This window comes from Natrix helvetica (assembly GCF_964273705.1).
Source record: "Natrix helvetica genome assembly, chromosome: 5".
Taxonomy (NCBI): domain Eukaryota; kingdom Metazoa; phylum Chordata; class Lepidosauria; order Squamata; family Natricidae; genus Natrix; species Natrix helvetica.
In genome coordinates, this window is record NC_138551.1 from 52,516,159 (window position 1) to 52,535,269 (window position 19,111).

General features: G+C 38.8%; 2 protein-coding genes across 5 annotated transcripts in view; one reads left to right on the forward strand and one right to left on the reverse strand.

The window, feature by feature from the left end:
* PDCD11 (programmed cell death 11) overlaps positions 1 to 6,346 on the forward strand; it is a 69,776-nt gene extending 63,430 nt beyond the window's left edge. For 2 of the 3 annotated variants that reach the window (XM_081953710.1, XM_081953709.1), the window contains exons 26-36: positions 1,120 to 1,176; positions 1,347 to 1,469; positions 1,868 to 1,990; positions 2,280 to 2,436; positions 2,522 to 2,635; positions 2,741 to 2,878; positions 3,474 to 3,724; positions 3,949 to 4,117; positions 4,920 to 5,073; positions 5,500 to 5,665; positions 5,950 to 6,346. In XM_081953710.1, coding sequence (XP_081809836.1) covers positions 1,120 to 1,176; positions 1,347 to 1,469; positions 1,868 to 1,990; positions 2,280 to 2,436; positions 2,522 to 2,635; positions 2,741 to 2,878; positions 3,474 to 3,724; positions 3,949 to 4,117; positions 4,920 to 5,073; positions 5,500 to 5,665; positions 5,950 to 6,121 — 1,624 coding nt within the window. In that variant the 3' untranslated portion in view covers positions 6,122 to 6,346. The remainder of the gene's footprint in view (positions 1 to 1,119; positions 1,177 to 1,346; positions 1,470 to 1,867; positions 1,991 to 2,279; positions 2,437 to 2,521; positions 2,636 to 2,740; positions 2,879 to 3,473; positions 3,725 to 3,948; positions 4,118 to 4,919; positions 5,074 to 5,499; positions 5,666 to 5,949) is intronic. The other variant, XM_081953711.1, reaches the window with a different exon arrangement.
* Positions 6,347 to 6,564: 218 nt separating this feature from the next.
* On the reverse strand, positions 6,565 to 19,111 carry CALHM2 (calcium homeostasis modulator family member 2). Of its 2 annotated transcripts, XM_081953729.1 has the most exons (4): positions 18,948 to 19,111; positions 16,360 to 16,511; positions 12,861 to 13,489; positions 6,565 to 8,692 (listed from the first exon to the last, which is right to left on the reverse strand). In XM_081953729.1, the coding sequence occupies exons 3-4, from the start codon at positions 13,401 to 13,403 to the stop codon at positions 8,276 to 8,278; spliced, it is 960 nt and encodes a 319-aa protein (XP_081809855.1). In that variant the 5' UTR covers positions 13,404 to 13,489; positions 16,360 to 16,511; positions 18,948 to 19,111; the 3' UTR covers positions 6,565 to 8,275. The 2 variants fall into 2 exon arrangements, with proteins under 2 accessions (XP_081809855.1, XP_081809854.1); XM_081953728.1 differs by lacking the exon at positions 16,360 to 16,511.

A 19,111-nucleotide genomic window follows, 5' to 3' on the forward strand; every position in this document is an offset into this window, starting at 1 on the left:
GGGAGAGAGATGAAAGAAAGAAAGAAAAAGAACTTATGACCACAATTGGGCCCAAAATTTTGGTTGCTAAGCAAGAGCATCGTTAAGTGAGTTTCACCACATTTTCCAAGTTAGCCATGCCCACCTGGTCACATGACTGCCAAGCCACTCCCACCAGGTCACTTGGCCGGCAAGCCACTCCCACAAAGGAGGCCACACCCACAGAGTAGGTTCCAAAAAAATTTGAAACCCACCACTGGTTACGACCTTAACAGATGCAACCTTTGGAAGCCTGGGAAGGAATTAAGCTTCCAGAATATATGAAGGATGACAGGTTGTTACAAACCTACATTTTGAATTTCCATTTTCAGATCATTGATTTTCTTAAGCTACTTTGAAAACCAGTCTTTTGTTTTGACTGCCAATATTTCAAGAAGGATCCTTGCTCAGGAATAATGTTAGAAAATAATTCTTTTATTTTAAACACCCTGTGCTTCCCTAAAAAAAAACAACTTCAAGGTGGCTGACTATAAAAGGGAAGGGTGAAAGCATCAATTCACAAACTATTAGAATGACGACAAAAAATAATAACAGCAATTTCATCTGTGATTTTAAATATATAATTTTTAAAAACTAATTTTGAAAAGTTCATTAAAAGAGGAAGAAGTTTAACCTTTCCTGGAAGCAATTTCCAAACCTTAGATACATTCTTAAGAAAATTCCGCTTCACGGTCCCAAACAGTTGGATTTCTATGGACACTAAGAAATGTAAGAGATTCTCTGATGATTATTGCAATAGGCAAAACAGCTTTAATTAGAAAATGTGATACTTCAACCACCCCAAGTCTAAACCTTTCCGAATGTAGATATCATCCTTGAATTGCCTGAAAAGAAACAAATCAAAACTAGTGCATGAGTTTTAGTTAAGGCGTTGCATGATCCTTTAGACAACATTTGATAATTTTGCCACTTTATTCTGAACCATGTCTTCCAAATATCTCCAAATGCCAATATCCAATAACTACAATGTTTTGGGATGCTCCAGCATGATACATCTAAGGCATGTATAGCGTAATCAACTTTTTCTTTTAGTAGAGATAATCACATCTGAAGTTACTTTTCCCCCCATCTTCTATATAGATGTTATATTCTTTCCATTGAAGACAATGCTGTAAAAGTATCCCTCCGACCATCCAGGTAAGGAAATACTGCCTCATCTACACTCAGAAAAGAAACCTGCTCTTAGTCTTAATACAATTCCATTGTATTATAAATGTGCATTTAGAGAAGAGCATGGGGTTTGTCATTCTAATTTATTTTGCCTACGCAGGAAGAAGGCTCTTCACTCATTCTCCTGTTTATTTTAGGATAAATCCTAAAGGCCATCAGAAAGTTGAGGATCCTGAAATTGCTTCTCTTGATAACATTCAGAACGATCAACTCATCAGAGGCTACGTCAAATCCATTACAGCATCAGGCATCTCTTTGGGGTGAGTTTTGTTTGTGATCATAAAAGTAAATAGAGATACTATTTCACTTCTGTGTATGCCTCCTTGTGTGTGTGTGTGTGTGTGTGTCTGTTTGCATCTTACCAGATTTAATTAATATGCAGATACATTCCTTAAAGCAGGAAGATTTTTACCATCTCTTTTTGAAGAAAATTGTTTGTGCTTGAAAAAACACTGTTCCTTCAACCCCCTACGGCAACTAGAGAAATATAGACTTACATCCTTCAAATATGTAGCATTCCCCACATAAGTGTAGCTTCTGTAATCTTGTTATGGCCATGGACTTGTATTTTTTTAGCCGTATCATGGGCACCATTTCAAAGTGTGTGTTTTACCTTTTGAAGTACACTTGAAGAAGTTACAGTCTTCTTTCTTGACAGGTTGTCTGATTCAGTGGTGGGTCGAATTTCCCTTCAATATGTCACCCCATTCTTTGTGCCAGATCATTCGCTCTGCATGAAGTATATACATACAGATCAGCTCCTCACTGCCAAAGTTCTCAGGTAAGCAGGGTGTTTTCCTCAAACCACAGTTCCTCTGAAGTGGCAAAATGAATGGGCCTTGTGGGCAGCAAAATGTATAATTAAGAGAGGGTGTGGCACTATGGTGAATTGTGTATGTGTTTTACTTGATGTTAATCATTTTATTAAGTAATCATACTGCTACCTTATTGAAAGGGCGTGAAGCTGAACAAATTAAAACTGTAAAGCATTTTAAGAGGACACTATAGACTGCATAATTATGCTGGTTCTTCTTTCTCCTATCATTCCCTATGTTCTAATCGTTCTGCAGCATAAACAGACGGGAGAACCTTGTGGAGCTCTCTCTCCTTCCTGAAGACACAGGGAAGCCAAGCATTATTCCATGTGATGAAAAGCCATGTAGTGAAACGGAAACGCCCTCCCAGAAATCAAGAAATCAAAGGAGGAAGCGCTCTGAAAGCGAGCGGGTATCTATCCTGGAAGAGATTTTAGGCTTGATTAGGAAACGTTTTAAAAACCATTGTTTAACACTTCCTTTTCCTTCAATGACAGGAAGTAACGCCAGCAAAAAAGAGAGCTAATTGTACTGAGGACGGTGATAGTGGTGTGGAGGTTTATTACCGGGAGGAAGAGGAGAAGGAAAAGAAGCATAAGAAGAAGTCTAAGGTAAAAGGCTGCGAGAAAGAGATAGGTCTTTCGGCATGGTGGAAGCCATGTCTTTGTACTGAGTGGGATGGTTGATGTGAGTATATATTTCTGCTTGTTTATCAGCAGGGAAAAGAAGTTCCACGACTGACGGTTTCAACCAGCTTTATGTGGGAGGAGGGCTTAAACGTGCTGGATGGAACCACATTGATTCCAAAGGAGCAGAGCTCAGACAGTGAGGAAGAAAATGATGCCGAATCCATGGTACAGAATCTCTGCATTGTTTGCTCTTGGGATTAATTTCTATGCAATGGCAGTTAGTAGGTAGTTGCAGTTAACCTTTTGGTAAAAAGGCCCATCTAGTTGAAGAGTCTGTGAGACACACACACACTGGGGGGGGGGGGGAGGGAGAGGAGATATTCCTTTCTTTATAATGTTAAGTGATCATGGTGAAGAATGTCTTGGATAAAGCATTTCCGTGCACATATACATAATAACAGGTTATGAGGTATGTAACTATGAAAAGCGAATACTTTTGTAGACATAGCTATTTTTTATGTCTGTTTTTTTTTTTACTTTTTAAAGTTGCTGCACCGTTTTCACAACACTAAAAAAACAAATGAAACATGGGAACTCTTGTGGCACTACTGGTGCTAAGAATAACTTAGAAAGAGACACAGAGGGTCATCCTTCTGTAACAACAATAGTAAACTTCTGAGTCTCTAGTCTAATTGAGCCTTCTAAGTACCCCAGAGAGTAGTCTCTGGTTCTTGGAGGCCCCCCACTTTGTCTTCTCCTGCAGCACTACAGGTGTTCCAGTGATGAAGGCCTTTCTTTTTCTCCCTTTTCTTTCTTTAAGGCCAAGAAGCAAACAAAAAAGAAACAGGAGCTGGAGAAGCAAAAGGCAGAGAAAGAACTCTCCAAGCTGGAAGCTGCCCTGATGGATCCCAAGCGACAGCCGCAGACAGCAGATGACTTTGACCGCTTGGTCCTCAGCAGTCCTGACAGCTCCATCCTTTGGTTGCAATTCATGGCTTTTCATCTCCAAGCTACAGAGATCGAGAAAGCTAGAGCTGTTGCAGAAAGGGCACTAAAAACTATCTCCTTTAGGTGACTTTTGTTCTTTTGTTGATTTTCAGTTTCCTTGGTAACAGTTCATCTCCATATTATATTGTGGACCTTAAGATGCTTGCAGCGTAAAGGAAACATGCAACTTTTTTCTCTTACTTTTCTCCAAATACACAAGTATAAACTAGCCACAAGGAATATCAACATCAAAAGCAAAATCAAGAGCTTTGATCTTTGTAGTGAATGTTGCTTTCTTTCTCCTTCAGAGAGGAACAAGAGAAACTGAATGTGTGGGTCGCTTTGCTGAACCTGGAGAACATGTATGGCACAGAGGAAGGACTGATGAAAGTTTTTGAAAGGGCAGTTCAGTACAATGAGCCTCTGAAGGTCTTTCAGCAATTGGCAGACATCTACAGCGCGTCAGAGAAATATAAGGTGATGCCAATTATAGCAGCATGATAAAAAGAATGCTCACTTTTATTCATCTATGTGTATATGACAGGAAGGATATCTGTTTTATTTCAAGAAAGAATGCACCTAGTCTGCTCTGGCTTGTCCTAGACTTCCCTTAACATTTTGGGCTTGTAGATGCCGCCTCTGTTTGCGGAAGCAGCAGAAATCTTCTCTCTGTGTTGCTCTTTTCAATGTCAAGATTACTGCTCTTGTCCAGATTATTGAATGCAAAATGATGCACTCTTAAGACCTATGAAATCTATATTCTAAAATTGCAGAATTGGCAGTTGACGATGAAGAAACAGGACATGTAGTTGTATATTTAGCCTGTGTTCAGTGAAGCACCTTGTTGAATAAGGCACACAGGCTTAATGTATATTTTTTATTTTTCTAAATATGAGAGAAGATGTAGCCTTCAACTCTTTAGAACTGAATTTAGAATTTCTGTCCAATTGTGGAATAGCAGTTAGCATTCTGAGCCTGTGTTTAATCATCAAAGCCTGGGTAACATTATTATAGCATAGAACTTTTAAGACTGAAATAAAACAGAAGGCAGCTATTTTGAAGCCATGCCTATTTAGCTTCATCCCCACATAAATATCTAAATCTCCTAGCACAAAAGTAGCTACTACCCATTTCTATAATTATTGTAAGATAGGATAGGAAAACTAGGGGTTTTTGTGAGAACAAGAGCTAGATTATCCTTTGTAATTTAGGAGCAATGTAAATAAAAAGATTTTGCATATTTAGGATGATTCTTTATCCTTTCTTTTGACGTATTTAGGAAGCTGAGGACCTATATAATACAATGCTGAAACGCTTCCGTCAAGTAAAGTCTGTGTGGGTAAAGTACACCACTTTTCTTCTGAAGCGTGGTTTGGTGGAGGCAGCTCACAGACTTATGCCACGGGCACTGAAATGCTTGCCAGACAAAGAGCGTAAGAGTTATTTGTTTTCCTTTTTTCTTGAATAGTGTTGTCTATATCTTCCTCATTGGACTTCCATTTAGATTGGAGTAGATTAATATCTGTATTATCTATATTCTGTAATCATTCTTATCTTTGTCTCTTTCAGTCATTTTGTTTCATTTCCATTTCTTCACCTTCATTTCTTAATACATTCTTTTTTTCTTTCATGCCAATAGACAGAAACAATTTTGAGCATCCCAAGGAACAGTGCATATTTCACAAAAGAGTAGACCTTTCCATCTTGTTCGCTAATCTGCTCTGAAAATTCTTTTAGTGAGGATGTAGCTAACCATATATTTCTAAATAATAGTTACACCTTCAAACTTCAGGCAGAATTAATAATGACTGCTGGAAATAATCCTTTAAATAATCCTTGCTTCTTCTTTTTTGTTGCAGATGTGGATGTGATTTCAAAGCTGGCACAGTTAGAGTTTCAGTTTGGTGATGCAGAACACGGCAAGGCCATGTTTGAAAACATGCTGAGCACATACCCTAAACGTACAGACGTCTGGTCAGTGTACATAGACGTAATGATAAAACATGGAAGCCAAAAAGAAGTCCGGTGAGTACTAACACATGTAGGAAGGTTAGGATTCTTAATTTCCAGCAAAGATGCAAATGTAAGCTTGGGAATGTGTATTAGCTTAAAACTAAAGCAAGCAGAGTGACTTGATTTTGGCAAGGAAACATTATTAACACTTAACAATGAGAAACCTAAAGAATTTGCTCTAGAAATATATCTCCTATACATAGGAGAAAGCAATCTAACAATTTTAGTCATTTTAAATAGAAATAAAATATCAGATTAAAACTGTTATTCTAAACATTATTTTGGGTTTTTCACAGGGATATTTTTGAAAGAGTGATTCACCTAAATTTAACAGCAAAGAAGATGAAGTTTTTCTTTAAACGCTATCTGGAGTATGAGAAGAAGTATGGCACCATGGAAACCATCCAGGCTGTGAAGGCGGCAGCATTGGAGTATGTGGAATCCAAGAACAGCCTTGCTGAGAGATAACAGACTTCGGGGTCTTGCTTTTAAACCCAGTATGTTGAGCAGGGAAGTGGACATGCCTCATCTGTAGTACGAAAAGCCCTCTTGCTTTTTTGCATTTCCCAATGAGCTCAATAACATATTGGAATAGCCAGGACCACACATTAACAGTGTAAGTGATGTAAATGTTTTACACCGTTTATCTCCCTCCCCCCAAACTCAAATAAAATAATTATATTTATAGCCTTATTTGTCTGTGATTCTTTTTAAAATATACAATTCATAATTGGGAGAAAGCAACCAACTGCTTGGTTACAGTAGCAAGTAAATAGTTCTTCCCTCCCTAAAATATTTTGCATCCAAGTATAGGCTTAGAAGATAATACCACCGCTGCTTTCTAAGCATCCTATAAAATATATTCAAGGCTTAAAGACTAAATTAAAAGGCTGTTGTCTGCAGAAGCAAGGTTCTGCAATTCCATTTAATTAGCCTCATCATCATAGCTTAAGTATAAAATACTCAGTTCTATCCTGTTCTACATCTGCAATTCACAGAATTCTGAACTTCTTATAAATATGCTAAAAATATCAGTGTTAAATATACAATGTCTAAACAATAAGCAGTTTCCATACATTTTTCCATCTGTTCTTTTACAACCCAGTGTTCCTGATTCATCCTCCTACAGAAGACCATAGTCATTGCCTAAAAATTGGCAGTGTTATGCCCTTTGCATAGCAAGAGTGCAAATGCCATGCACTGCCAGGAAAATAGGCATAATTTGTTCTTTTGCACTTAATTCCAATAACTGACAGTCATGCACCTTGGAGAAAAATGGTAGGGCATATATATTTTGGCATGTGGTATTTGACTAATTTCTTATTCATTTATTTTATAACCTGCTTTTTCTTTATGAATTGAAGTCTGTGCAGATAGTATACAGTTACATTTTTGTCTGCATCAACAGCCCTATAAAGTTGGTTGGTTTAGAGATACTGGCTCAAAATTATGCATTGAGTTTGTATGCCTGAGGTGGGATTTCCCCCAGTTCTAACTCAACATTTGAGCATTATATCACTATTAGTTTTGTCTTGCCATCCAACTCTGCAGTTTTTTTCATATTTTAGTCACTGATAATCCCACAATACATCCCACAATAACTTAAAAGGACAAAGTGAATGTTCATAACTATTATGATTTCTAGCATTTAGCAGTGCTAAGACTGAGGCAACAAATAACCTTTCAGTGTTTAAAATTTTCATTAACAAATCGATCAAATGTATACAGAAATGAAAGATCTTAAAGACCAAGAGAAATTAGAGCAGATGTTACAAATAAAATGTTTTGCCAACTTAATGTTGGCAGAAGGCCTAGCCATCAAAAACTTCAAACCCAAATCATAAGGAACCCCGGGGAGTCCGTTGTAACTTTGCATCTAAGCAATCGGTCAAAGCAAGGACCAAATGTACATGTTTGCCAGTTAGCATACTTTCTGAAATTATACACTGATGTTCAATTGGACAGGTTTTTGGAAAAACATGGTCTCCCCCCAATATTATTTGGTACCAGACTGTTAAACTGTAATATTATGTAAGAATATATCCCACTGAGCTTCTTAGGCCTTATTTCTGATGAGACAGCAGCAATAGATTTGTATCACATGTGACATAATTAATTTGAAATCTATCAGCTATATATTTTCTAAGAGTTTAGTCAAAGTGTAAAATCAATTATTGGATGCTTTCTAGCGTGGTTGTCTTAAGTGCTCAAAATGATTTTTGTTAAGCTTGTAGGACAGCTGTTGAGTAGATGCAGGTAGTCCTCAACTGATTACCACAACCGAGCCCAATATTTCTGTTGCTATGCAAGACAGTTGTTAAGTGAGTTTTGCCCCATTTTACAACCTGTCTTGCCACAGTTGTTAAGTGAGGAACACTGTTGTTAAGTGAGTCTGGCTTCCTCATTGATTTTGCTTCTCAGAATATTGCAAAAAGTGACCCTGGGACACGGCAACCGTCATAAATACATGCCACTTGCCAAGCATCTAAATTTTGATGATGTGACCATGGGGAAGCTATGATGGTCATAAGTGTGAAAAATGGTCATAAATCACTTTTTTCACTGCCGTTGTAAATTTGAACGGTCATGAAACGAATGGTTGTAACTTGAGGGCTACCTGTATTAGGTAGCTAGGAAGGCTGTTTCCTGGCTTTCAGGATTAGAGGAGTTTCCCATTACATTTTTGGCCCACTTATGGAGGCGGCTATAGAGAGGGTAGCCACTATTCTCTCGATAGATGTAGACTCCAGTGATGGCATCCCATTGTGACCGGGGCTGAACATTTTGCATATTATATGCTTGGACCAGTTCCTGATCCTCTTTATCTAAGTGTACAAAGCCAAAGAAGTTTTTGACGTTGTTGGCAGCCACAATCTTGGAATGTACCTCAGCAGTCCGTTGGAACAGCCTATCTTCATTAGAGCGGTATTGGTTCCAGTAGGCCTCTTGGCGGTAGCTGAGTGGTGAGCAGCAATGCTTTAGGCACTTGGTGATGAAGATAAGAACTGCAACGCTACCCATGAGCATCCATCCAAACAGCTGAAGGGAAAGAGAACATATGAATAGAACACAGCTTGAATTGGTTAGAATTTTTTTTAACAAGTTTGATTTTTAAAAAGCCTACTTTTATTTTATTTCTTTGAAATTGGACTCCAAAGTAACTCTAATCAAGTTCAGTTACATTTGTAAGTGGATAATGGTGAAAGCAATAATTATAGTGGACCTTCATTTTTTCCATCTTAAAACTGGTTAATAAGCTGCAAGGTTTGTATTTAACTGCTAGTTGAGGATTTTATGGATTAAATATCTGAAAATAATCAGATTTGTTTGAGTGGACTTCCATGCAACCAACAAATTCCACTGTTTCCCGAGCACTCTCGTACTTGCTCTGGAGGCTACTAAAATTTAGGAGATATTCTTATAAACTGCATTAAAAACATTTGGTAAAATAAAAATGGTTCAGACAGATAACCATTTGTCTTGCAATGAAGAATAGGACCTGCCAAATTATGCTGTTTAAGCAGGCTTTTACGGGGGATATGCTTTGGAAGAATTTTATTGTTATTCCTCGGTTTTTACTGTGGGCTGAGCCAACATTCAGTTTTTGTTACTTTTTTCATTTTGATGACTTGTTTGTAGCATGCCATGTTCTTAATCTGAATTAGTGAGTATTGGAGTTCATGTTTGGATTTTGTTTTATGATTATAGCATAGTATAGTCATATGTCAGCTCTCAACTGCTTCAAAACATGTAAAATTTGGTATTCAACGTGTTTTGAAGCAGAAATCTTGTCCCACCGTTCGTCTTTCACCCAGTAGTGGACACGCGAGGAAGAACTTGCTGATCGTCTGCCTCATGACTCGCTATTTCTTCTGGCTGAAATAGCGGGTTATGTGGTAAGTCACGTGGTCTTCTCACTACTCTGTTTTAGTATTCAATGTGTCTTCCAGAATGAATTACTGGTGAGGACCGAGGTACAACTCTATATTATAATATACATACCATATATACAGTACTGTGCAAAAGTTTTAGGCAGGTGTGAAAAAATGCTGCAAACAAAGAATGCTTTCAAAAATGGAAGTGGTAAACATTTATGTTCATAAATGAACAAAATGCAGTGAATGAACAAAAGAGAAATCTAAATGAATCAATATTTGGTACAACTCTATATTATAATATACATACTATATACACAGTACTGTGCAAAAGTTTTAGGCAGGTGTGAAAAAATGCTGTAAACAATGCTTTCAAAAATGGAAGTGGTAAACATTTATGTTCATAAATGAACAAAATGCAATGAATGAACAAAAGAGAAATCTAAATAAATCAATATTTGGTGTGACCACCCTTTGCCTTCAAAACCGCACAATTCTTCTAGGTACACTTGCACACAGTTTTTGAAGGAACTCGGCTGGTAGGTTGTTCCAAACATCTTGGAGAACCACAGATCTTCTGTGGATGTAGTCTTTCTCACATCCTTCTGTCTCTTCATGTAATCCCAGACACTTGATGATGTTGAGATCAGGGCTCTGTGAGGGCCATGCACATCACTTCCAGTACTTATGTTCTTCTTTACGCTGAAGATAGTTCTTAATGACTTTGGCCATATGTTTGGGGTCGTAGTCCTGCAGAATAAATTTGGGGCTAATCATACGCCTCCCTGATGGTATTGCATGATGGATAACTGTTCTGACCCCCCTTCTTCCCTCGCCCGCACAGAACACGCTCTGGAACAATACTACTTTAACAGGGTTTATTGCACAGAAAGACAGACAGATCCTTGGCAGTAAACCACCACGACAAGGCTCACAGACACAAGACACAAAAGCAGCTATCCAGCCTGCTACGTTTCCAAGACCAAACTTCTTGAAGAATTCCTTTGTTGACTTCTGCAAAGGGCGTATGCTCAGTCAACCCTTTTATAGCCTGAAGGGGAGTCTACTTATCAGCAGCTGAGAGCCCTTACCGCCAATAACTGCGCCCTTGCTCCCTGCGTCTGTGGGCGTGGTGGTAACGAGCATCCAAGAACTCCCTGCTGATCTCTGATTCACTGTCCCATGACTCCTCCCCACTGCTCCAAGGCATGGCATCAGGGGGCCTCCTCCTTTGGCTCTCACCGCTGCTCCATGCCTCAGGCACCTCCTGGTGGCCGACCAGACTCTCCGATCCCTGCTCAGAGTCAGAACCCTGCCCAAGGTCCTCCTCATTCTCCAGAGCCGACTCATAAGGACCTTCACTCTCGGAGTCTGGTGGCAGCTCCAACGGCTCCTGCTGGGCCACAACAGATAACTATCTGCCTGTATTTCTCAGCATTGAGAACACCATTAATCCTGACTAAATATCCAACTCCATTTGCAGAAATGCAGCCCCAAACGTTCAAGGAACCTCCACCATGCTTCACTGTTGCCTGCAGACACTCATTATTGTACTGCTCTCCAGCCCTTTGACGAACACACTGCCTTCTGCGACAGCCAAATATTTCAAATTTTGACTCAGCAGTCCAGAGCACCTGCTGCCATTTTTCTGCACCCCAGTTCCTATTTTTTTCGTGCATAGTCACTTGGCCTTGTTAGTCACTTGGACTTGTTCCCACGTTGGAGGTATGGCATTTTGGCTGCAACTCTTCCATGAAGACCACTTCTGGCCAGACTTCTCTGGACAGTAGATGGGTGTACCTGGGTCCCACTGGTTTCTGCCAGTTCTGAGCTGATGGCACTGCTGGACATCTTCCGATTTCGAAAGGTAATAAGCTTGATGTGTCTTTCATCTGCTGCACTAAGTTTTCTTGGCTGACCACTGTGTCTATGATCCTCAACGTTGCCCGTTTCTTTGTGCTTCTTCAAAAGAGCTTGAACAGCACATCTTGAAACCCCAGTTTGCTTTGAAATCTTTGTCTGGGAGAGACCTTGTTGATGCAGTATAACTACCTTGTGTCTTGTTGCTGTGCTCAATCTTGCCATGACATGAAACTGTCTTTCACAACCTCACCTTGGTAGCAGAGTTTGGCTCTTCCTCACCCAGTTTTAAGCCTCCTACACAGCTGTTTCTGTTTCAGTTCATGACTGGGTTTCAACCTACCTGTGACATTGATGATCATTAGAACCTTTTTGGTATAATTGGTTGATCGTACACCTGACTATAATCCTAAGAAATCCCTGACTTTGTGCAAGTGTACCTATGAGAATGGATGCTGGTTTGAAAGCAAAAGGTAGTAACACCAATGATTTGATTTAGATTTTTCTTTTGTTTGCTCACTTTGCATTTCGAAAATTGACAAAAATAAACAATCATTATTTATATTTCTGAAAGCATTCTTTGTTTACAGCATTTTTTCACACCTGCCTAAAACTTTTGCACAGTACTGTCTGTGTGTGTGTGTGTGTATTGTGTCACAACCCCTGGTATGCCCAAATATGGGAGGGAGCATATTGCTTCCCTTTTTCTATCTTTCACCTAGGAGCCATCGAGGCAGAAAGCCATTTTTTTATGTTGCCTTTGTTACATTTGTGTTGCATTTGTGCTGTATTTATTTATTTATTTATTTATTTATTAGCACAAATGCAACGTGTGTGTGTGTGTGTGTGTGTGTGTGTGTGTACAAAGGCAACATTAAAAAATGGCTTTCTGCCTAGATGGCTCCTAGGGTGAGCCGAAAGACAGAAAGCAGTATGCTCCCTCCCATATTTGGGCATACCAGGGGTTGTGACACAATATATATATTGTGACCTATAATATGACCTATCTTGAAAACAAGTCCTAGCCCGATTTTCATGCCTGTATGTAAGATAAGCCCTACCCCAAAAATAAGAATGCCACCAGGCTCGTCGCGCCTGGTGCCACCACTCTCAGCAGAATGTTGCAAGGCTCCTTGTGCCAATGCCGCCACTCGCGTGCGCAATGGCACAATGCACCACACAGCCTCCTGCAAGCAGCAGCACTGGTGCAATGAACCCCGTGCATCCTACCGTGAGTAGCGGCAATGGCACAATGAGCCACGTGGTGTCTGGCCTCAAGCAGTTGCAGAAGAAGTTTGGCAGCAGTGCCACAGTTGTTGGTTCGTGGGAGGTGGGGCTGCAGTAGTCCTAAGGTAAGCAGGTAAGACTCCCCCGGGAAATAAGATTGAGTGCTTATTTTGGGGCCGGAAAGAAAATAAGACCGGGTCTTATTTTCAGGGGAACATGGTATTTTCTATGAATAAATAAATTACCTGTGACTCGTATCTTAATCGTCTTGTAACTTCATCCTTAAAACGTGTCATGTTGGCTGGCTGATCTTCACAAGGAAACCTGGCCAAGATAGATGGTCCATAGCCAAGTGGGAAATGATCCAGGGAAGTAGGATCCACGAATTCACTTAAGGCACAGACATAGGCTTCTCCCCGAAGCAGTGAGATCACTGACCATGTGACAGGAGCCACTGCAGCTCTTCCCATGACAGATCCAAAGATCAAGAAATTAGCTGCTGCAGAGAAGTTCTTGGTTCCTCGCTTGTGACACTCAGCCACTAAGTTCCAAGTGTGATTGTTCCAGATTACACCGATTACGAACAAGGCCAGAGCAGGCACTCCTATGGCAGCCAGACCGTAGATGTAATTCCGAGTTGGGGAACACGGACAGTGAAATGCAACCACCGAGAACAGTTCCTGGCTTCCAACAGTACCCAGAGCCACCAAGCCATTGAAAATCATCACATCTTTACTTTTAAAGAAGAGTGAAAGAAAGCGGAAATTTTCAGCAATAAGAGCAGCCATTTTAATAGGGTTCAGTTGGAGCTTTTAATATTTTGATGCAGATGAGATGTCTATAGACAATCTTGGTCTTCTCAACTCTTCATTTACTGGAAAAACAGTTGTGGATTTAATAACTCCATAATGTCAAAGATCACTAGGCATCCACATATATGTCAACTATATATATTTTAATAAGTAAACTAAACTCCCTATGAACCTTGTATTATAAAATAATGCATCCAGTTTACAATTCATGAATGCAGGGAATATTTTTCAGCACAATTTTCTCATGTGCTAATTATATTAAAGCAGGTAACATTTTAGGAAATAAATTTGTAAATATTAATTACATAAGAATTTATGCAACTTCAGTGTACAATATGCACTCTATTTTAAATGGTTATACATTTTATTACATATAGCCCCACTAAAAGTATTTATTCCCCATTCATATACTGAGAATGTAAGATCCTATGGGATTTTCGTATACAAACGGACAAAATACTGGCGCATAACACACCAGACATCACACTGGTTGAGAAAAATAAGGTTACAATCATAGACATCGCAATACCAGGTGATAGCAGGGTCAACGAGAAGGAACATGAAAAAAATCGCAAAATACCAGGACCTAAAAATTGAAATTCAACGATTATAGCACAAACCAGCAGTGGTAATTCCAGTGGTAATCGGCAGACTGGGTGCTATTCCAAAAGCACTGGAATTACATTTAAAACAGTTAAAACGTGACAAGATCACCATCAGTCAAATGCAAAAAGCTACACTGCTTGGATCCACACATATATTACGAAAATATGTTACGACATTCTAGGCCCCTGGGTGGGGCCTGACTAGTAATCAATGCCAAATCCGGCGAAACAACTGGCCGCTGTGATACAATTGTATAATAATAATAATAATTAAAGTGGACAGTGAAAAAAATTGGTTATGGTTAACAACAGGTACATTAAAGAAAGAAACAGAGTCATTAATCCTGGCTGCGCAAGAACAAGCTATCCGAACAAATGCCACTAAGGCCAAAATCGAAAAATCCTCTGATGATGCCAAATGCAGACTCTGCAAAGAAGTTGATGAAACTGTTGACCACATACTCAGCTGCTGTAAAAAAATCACGCAGACTGATTATAAATTGCGGCACAATTCAGTAGCACAAATGATCCACTGGAATTTGTGCAGAAATTATAATATTAAAACAACAACAAACTGGTGGGAACATAAGCCTGAAAAAGTCACCGAAAATCAGATGGTCAAGATCCTGTGGGATTTTCATATACAAACGGACAAAATACTGGCGCATAACACACCAGACACCACACTAGTTGAGAAAAATAAGGTTACAATCATAGACATCACAATACCAGGTGATAGCAGGGTCAACGAGAAGGAACATGAAAAAAATCGCAAAATACCAATGATTATGGCACACACCAGGCTGCTGTGATACAATTGAATAATAATAATAATAATAATAATAATAATAATAATAATAATAATAATAATAATAGTAATAATAGTAATAATAGTAATAATAGTAATAGTAATAATAGCATCTTTCATCTGTTCTTCCCTTCCCTTCTGCTGTCTCTCAGTTGTCTGCTTGTCTACCTTCGTTTTGCATCTTATAAAACAACAGTCAAGTGTGCCTTACCTTTTCCATGAATCTTGGATTCTGACTCTTCTGTTTTGCTATGTGATGCTTGAGACACTCATTTTTTCATGTCCCTACAACTAGGATATTATCAGCATTAAATAGTTAACCTGAGTTTGCCGTATTAGTGTGAATAATCTGGGCTGAGTTTATAACATTTGATGAATTACAGGAAGTAAATAGTTACTGTCTGACTAACTTGAATCAAGGGGAGTAACAAAGACAACTTGAATTTACCAGCTTTGGTGACATGGCTCAGTGGCTAATATCTACAGTCACTGCTCGTCTTCTTTGTAATGTGTATAAGATATCACTGAATGTCCTTTATTGTCAGCATGAGTAATGAGGTATTTTTATGGCAGAAAAAAAAGTCAAGGGAAGGAATCCTAGCTAGTGACTTCTGTGTATCACACAAAATTTATTCCTTGCATTTCAGATCTTAAAATTTCAAACTGGTGAAAAGTAACTGCTTGGAATGGGCAACTTGATTATATCTTAGTTCAGGAAAAATTCCATGTCCTTCTTTCCTTCCTTCCTTTCTTCCCACTGATGAAACTTTTGGGGGGAAGAGTAGAGTTATTATATTAATTTTTTAACCAAATGAAATTGATAAGATTTTCACTACTTTTCCCTCTACAAGTGACAAGAAGAATGGTAACACCTCCGATGGTGGTGTTTTCTTTTTTTAGCTTTATGTTCCATGTATTCCTCTTTTTTGCTCCCTAATTTTTAGCTATAAAAATATTTTCCTGGTTTGTTTTACTGTTATTTTATGCAAAAGCACTGGAAATTACTGAATTGCAAGTACTTATATTCATTCAGCTTATATAACTTCAGCAACATATCCCTAATGCTTTATTTACTTGCTCTTATACTACAGGATATAAGGCTGGCTGGAGTGTCTACCCTTTCCTTTTCCATTGGCAAGCTTCCTGCTTTTTCAAGAGAGTCATTTTAATTTTTTTTTTGGTTTTTATTTAGCATGTTATTTTTAACTGTTCTAGGGCACGTTCTTCCTTTTCTAGCTGGAGTCGGTTACATTGTTCTCTTTTGAAACAAGTACAGTATAGTACACTTGAAGGCCCATAAAATAGTATCTCAGCTTTCTTTCAATTCATCCTCTCTTCTGGAAGCAGCAAGGAAATTAAAATAATTTTAAAACACCATTTTCCTATTTTAGATCTCTGTGTATTGGAAAGAATTATATTCACCGCTTCCAAGCGCCTAACTAAAATTGTGACTTGCATCAGCTCAAGAGTGCCTGCTTAGCATTAGCTGAAATTTCCAGAAGAAAAGTTTCATACGTACATGTTTTCTTTGGACTCTCGGAAGCCTTCCACACACCACTGTGTATCCATGATCAGCAAGCTCAGTTAAAGCCATCCTGGAGTAATGCTTACATTCAAGACATACACTATTTACTAGGCTTGCTTCTCCATTTAAATATTTAAGTGACTCATCTGTTATGTAAATGATTAAAATATGTAAATATGTATAATACAGACACTTCAAAGTGCACTCTTGCCAAACTTATTGTGTGTGTTTTAGGGGTTCAAAATCCTATATTATATATATTGCTTTGTACAGTTCTTTTAATTCCATTTTTAACCTCCTCCATTCCAACTGTACATATTCAATTTTTATTGTATTTTGATATATTTTGCATGGACTGTACACCGCCCCGAGTCCCTTTTGGGAGAGGGGGCGGTCTAGAAGCATGAATAATAAATAAATAAATAAATAAAAGAGAAGGAACAATGAAATAATATATAAGTTGTAAACCAAAGATAAAACAAGAAAATTTAAGTTTATTATCTATCTACAGAAGGAAACGCTCTTGCTGTTTTATTTTCATTACAAATGTAATGGAACAGAATCAAACTAGCCTCAAAAAAACTTTCAATCTATGAGGTATGAACATTGGCAGGATTAACCTAGGACAGATGATTTAGTATGAATGAAAAGGATATGTATAGTGTATGGAGGCATTATGGTGAAATAATATAGAAGCTTCCATTAGCAAAGAATTATCTGCTTTAGCTATGCAACTTATGGTGATAAAGGGTTTGGTTTCCCAACTCATCCTATTATTAGGACCTGGAGCATCTTTTTAACATGCATTAAGACTCCAATGTGTTAACCCTGCAAGAGTTGACTAAGAATTCTGGAGATTGAAGTCCTAGGAGGATTCTTGTTCATAGTTATACAGTCAGCCTGAACTGTTTACATTTTCTTTTTCTGAGTAGCAACCCAGATGGAGTGGGGAATATTAAATAATCAGGCTTCTTTCAAATGTGGGTACCTCATAATATTGCTCCATTGAATTTGTTATCCTTGGTTGAAATTGTTCTCCTACCAGTGTTAGCGAGATAACATATTCATTTATTATCTACCCATTAAGAGCTGTAATCTATTATCCGTTTATGTGCCTGAAATCTTGTACTTGAAATTCAATGTACACAATCGTAATAATTTATACGGACAAACTCCTATCTACAAATTAATATATATGCCTGAGTCACGTTCTCTTGAGGCTCAAGGGCTGAAGCCAGAGCAGTTCTCTTTTAGGCAATACTTTCAACTTTTGTTGCCTTAAATCTCCAATAAATGCGGAGGCTTCAGGTCGGAGGAGTGAAAAGAGTAGATCAGTGGTGGGTTTCAATTTTTTTTACAACCTATTCTGTGGGTGTGGCCTATTTTGTGGGTGTGGCTTGGCAGTCATGTGACCAGGCGGGTATGGCCAACTTGACATCACTCATGCACACTCAGTCACATGACCACCACCCCAAGCCATGTGGCAAAAATTTTTGGGACTTCTATGTAGGGGGGGGAAGAGAGGGGAAAACCTCCCAAAAATAGACAACTGGAGGATTAAGGGCCAAAATTAGGGAGATAGGAGAAGGCAGGACAGAGAGGAATCCAGTAGAAAGCTATCGCACGCTGGGGAACGAACCTTGGGAGATCGGAGGAGGCAAGACAGAGGGGAATCCAGTAGAAAGCTATCGCATGCTGGGGAAAGAACCTTGGGAGATTGGAGGAGGCAAGACAGAGAGGAATCCAGTATAAAGCTATCAGACGCTGGGGAAAGAACCTTGGGAGATTGAGGGGGCAAGTCAGAAGGGAATCCAGTAGAAAGCTATCGCACGCTGGGGAAAGAACCTTGGGAGATCGGAGGAGGCAAGACAGAGGGGAATCTAGTAGAAAGCTATCACACGGTAACTTTCACCATCCGGTTCTCCCGATCTCGTGCGAACCAGCAGAAACCCACACTGGAGTAGATCCATTGTCCGTATCTCTACCCACATCCACATTTGTTCCTTGTTCATTGCAGTGGAATCACTACAATAATTAGTAATGTCATTTAGGACACCAATGCCAAGAAAAGCACATGCCAAACGTCTCACGTGTCATCCTAGTGCAATAGAGCCCCACCCTTAGACTAATGCCTAAAAGTTAGAAACTAACTAAAATTAAAACCAGAACCAAGCCAAACAAAAATCCTATCATGTCCATGATTCGAATTTGCAGATTTGAAAATATTTCATTTTCATTATTTTAAAGCTGAACAACATCAACACTGTAATATGCTAAGTGAATGGACTTAACACTTTGTTACTGCTATAAAAAAAGCTTTAGTAACTTTTGACAGTTTGGGGGAAAAAAGAATCTAATCTATTTCTGACATCTGATAACTTCTCAAACTAAATTCTGTCTAAAAGTAAAGTTATCATCATATTAAGGTGCAATATATCTTCAGTAGATGGAGATGGTCTTGTATTATAAACTGGTACACTTATTTCTCTGTTGTTCCTTATGCTTTTACTGTTATTGTAAAAAGTCTCGCTTTTTCTAAAACTGAAATGAAACATGATGAAAAGTAATCTTTTATCACTTACTTCAGGGGGTGGCTAAAGCAATGTCCGGGGCTTCTCTAGTGACCATGTGGATTCTGAATTTATTCCAGGTTTATTCGGATGTCCGGCACTTGAGCTGGGCATTGGGATGAGAGGCAAAAATAGCTGCTGTCAGAAGACGGGTTAAAAAGAGCGGGTGTGTTGAT

Excerpts from the sequence above, each read along its gene's own strand:
- CALHM2 (XM_081953728.1), bottom strand. The coding sequence starts at position 13,403 with ATGGCTGCTCTTATTGCTGAAAATTTCCGCTTTCTTTCACTCTTCTTT. Across the intron at positions 8,693-12,860 it reads GATTAAGATACGAGTCACAG|CTGTTTGGATGGATGCTCAT; the intron begins GTAATTTATTTA and ends CTTTCCCTTCAG.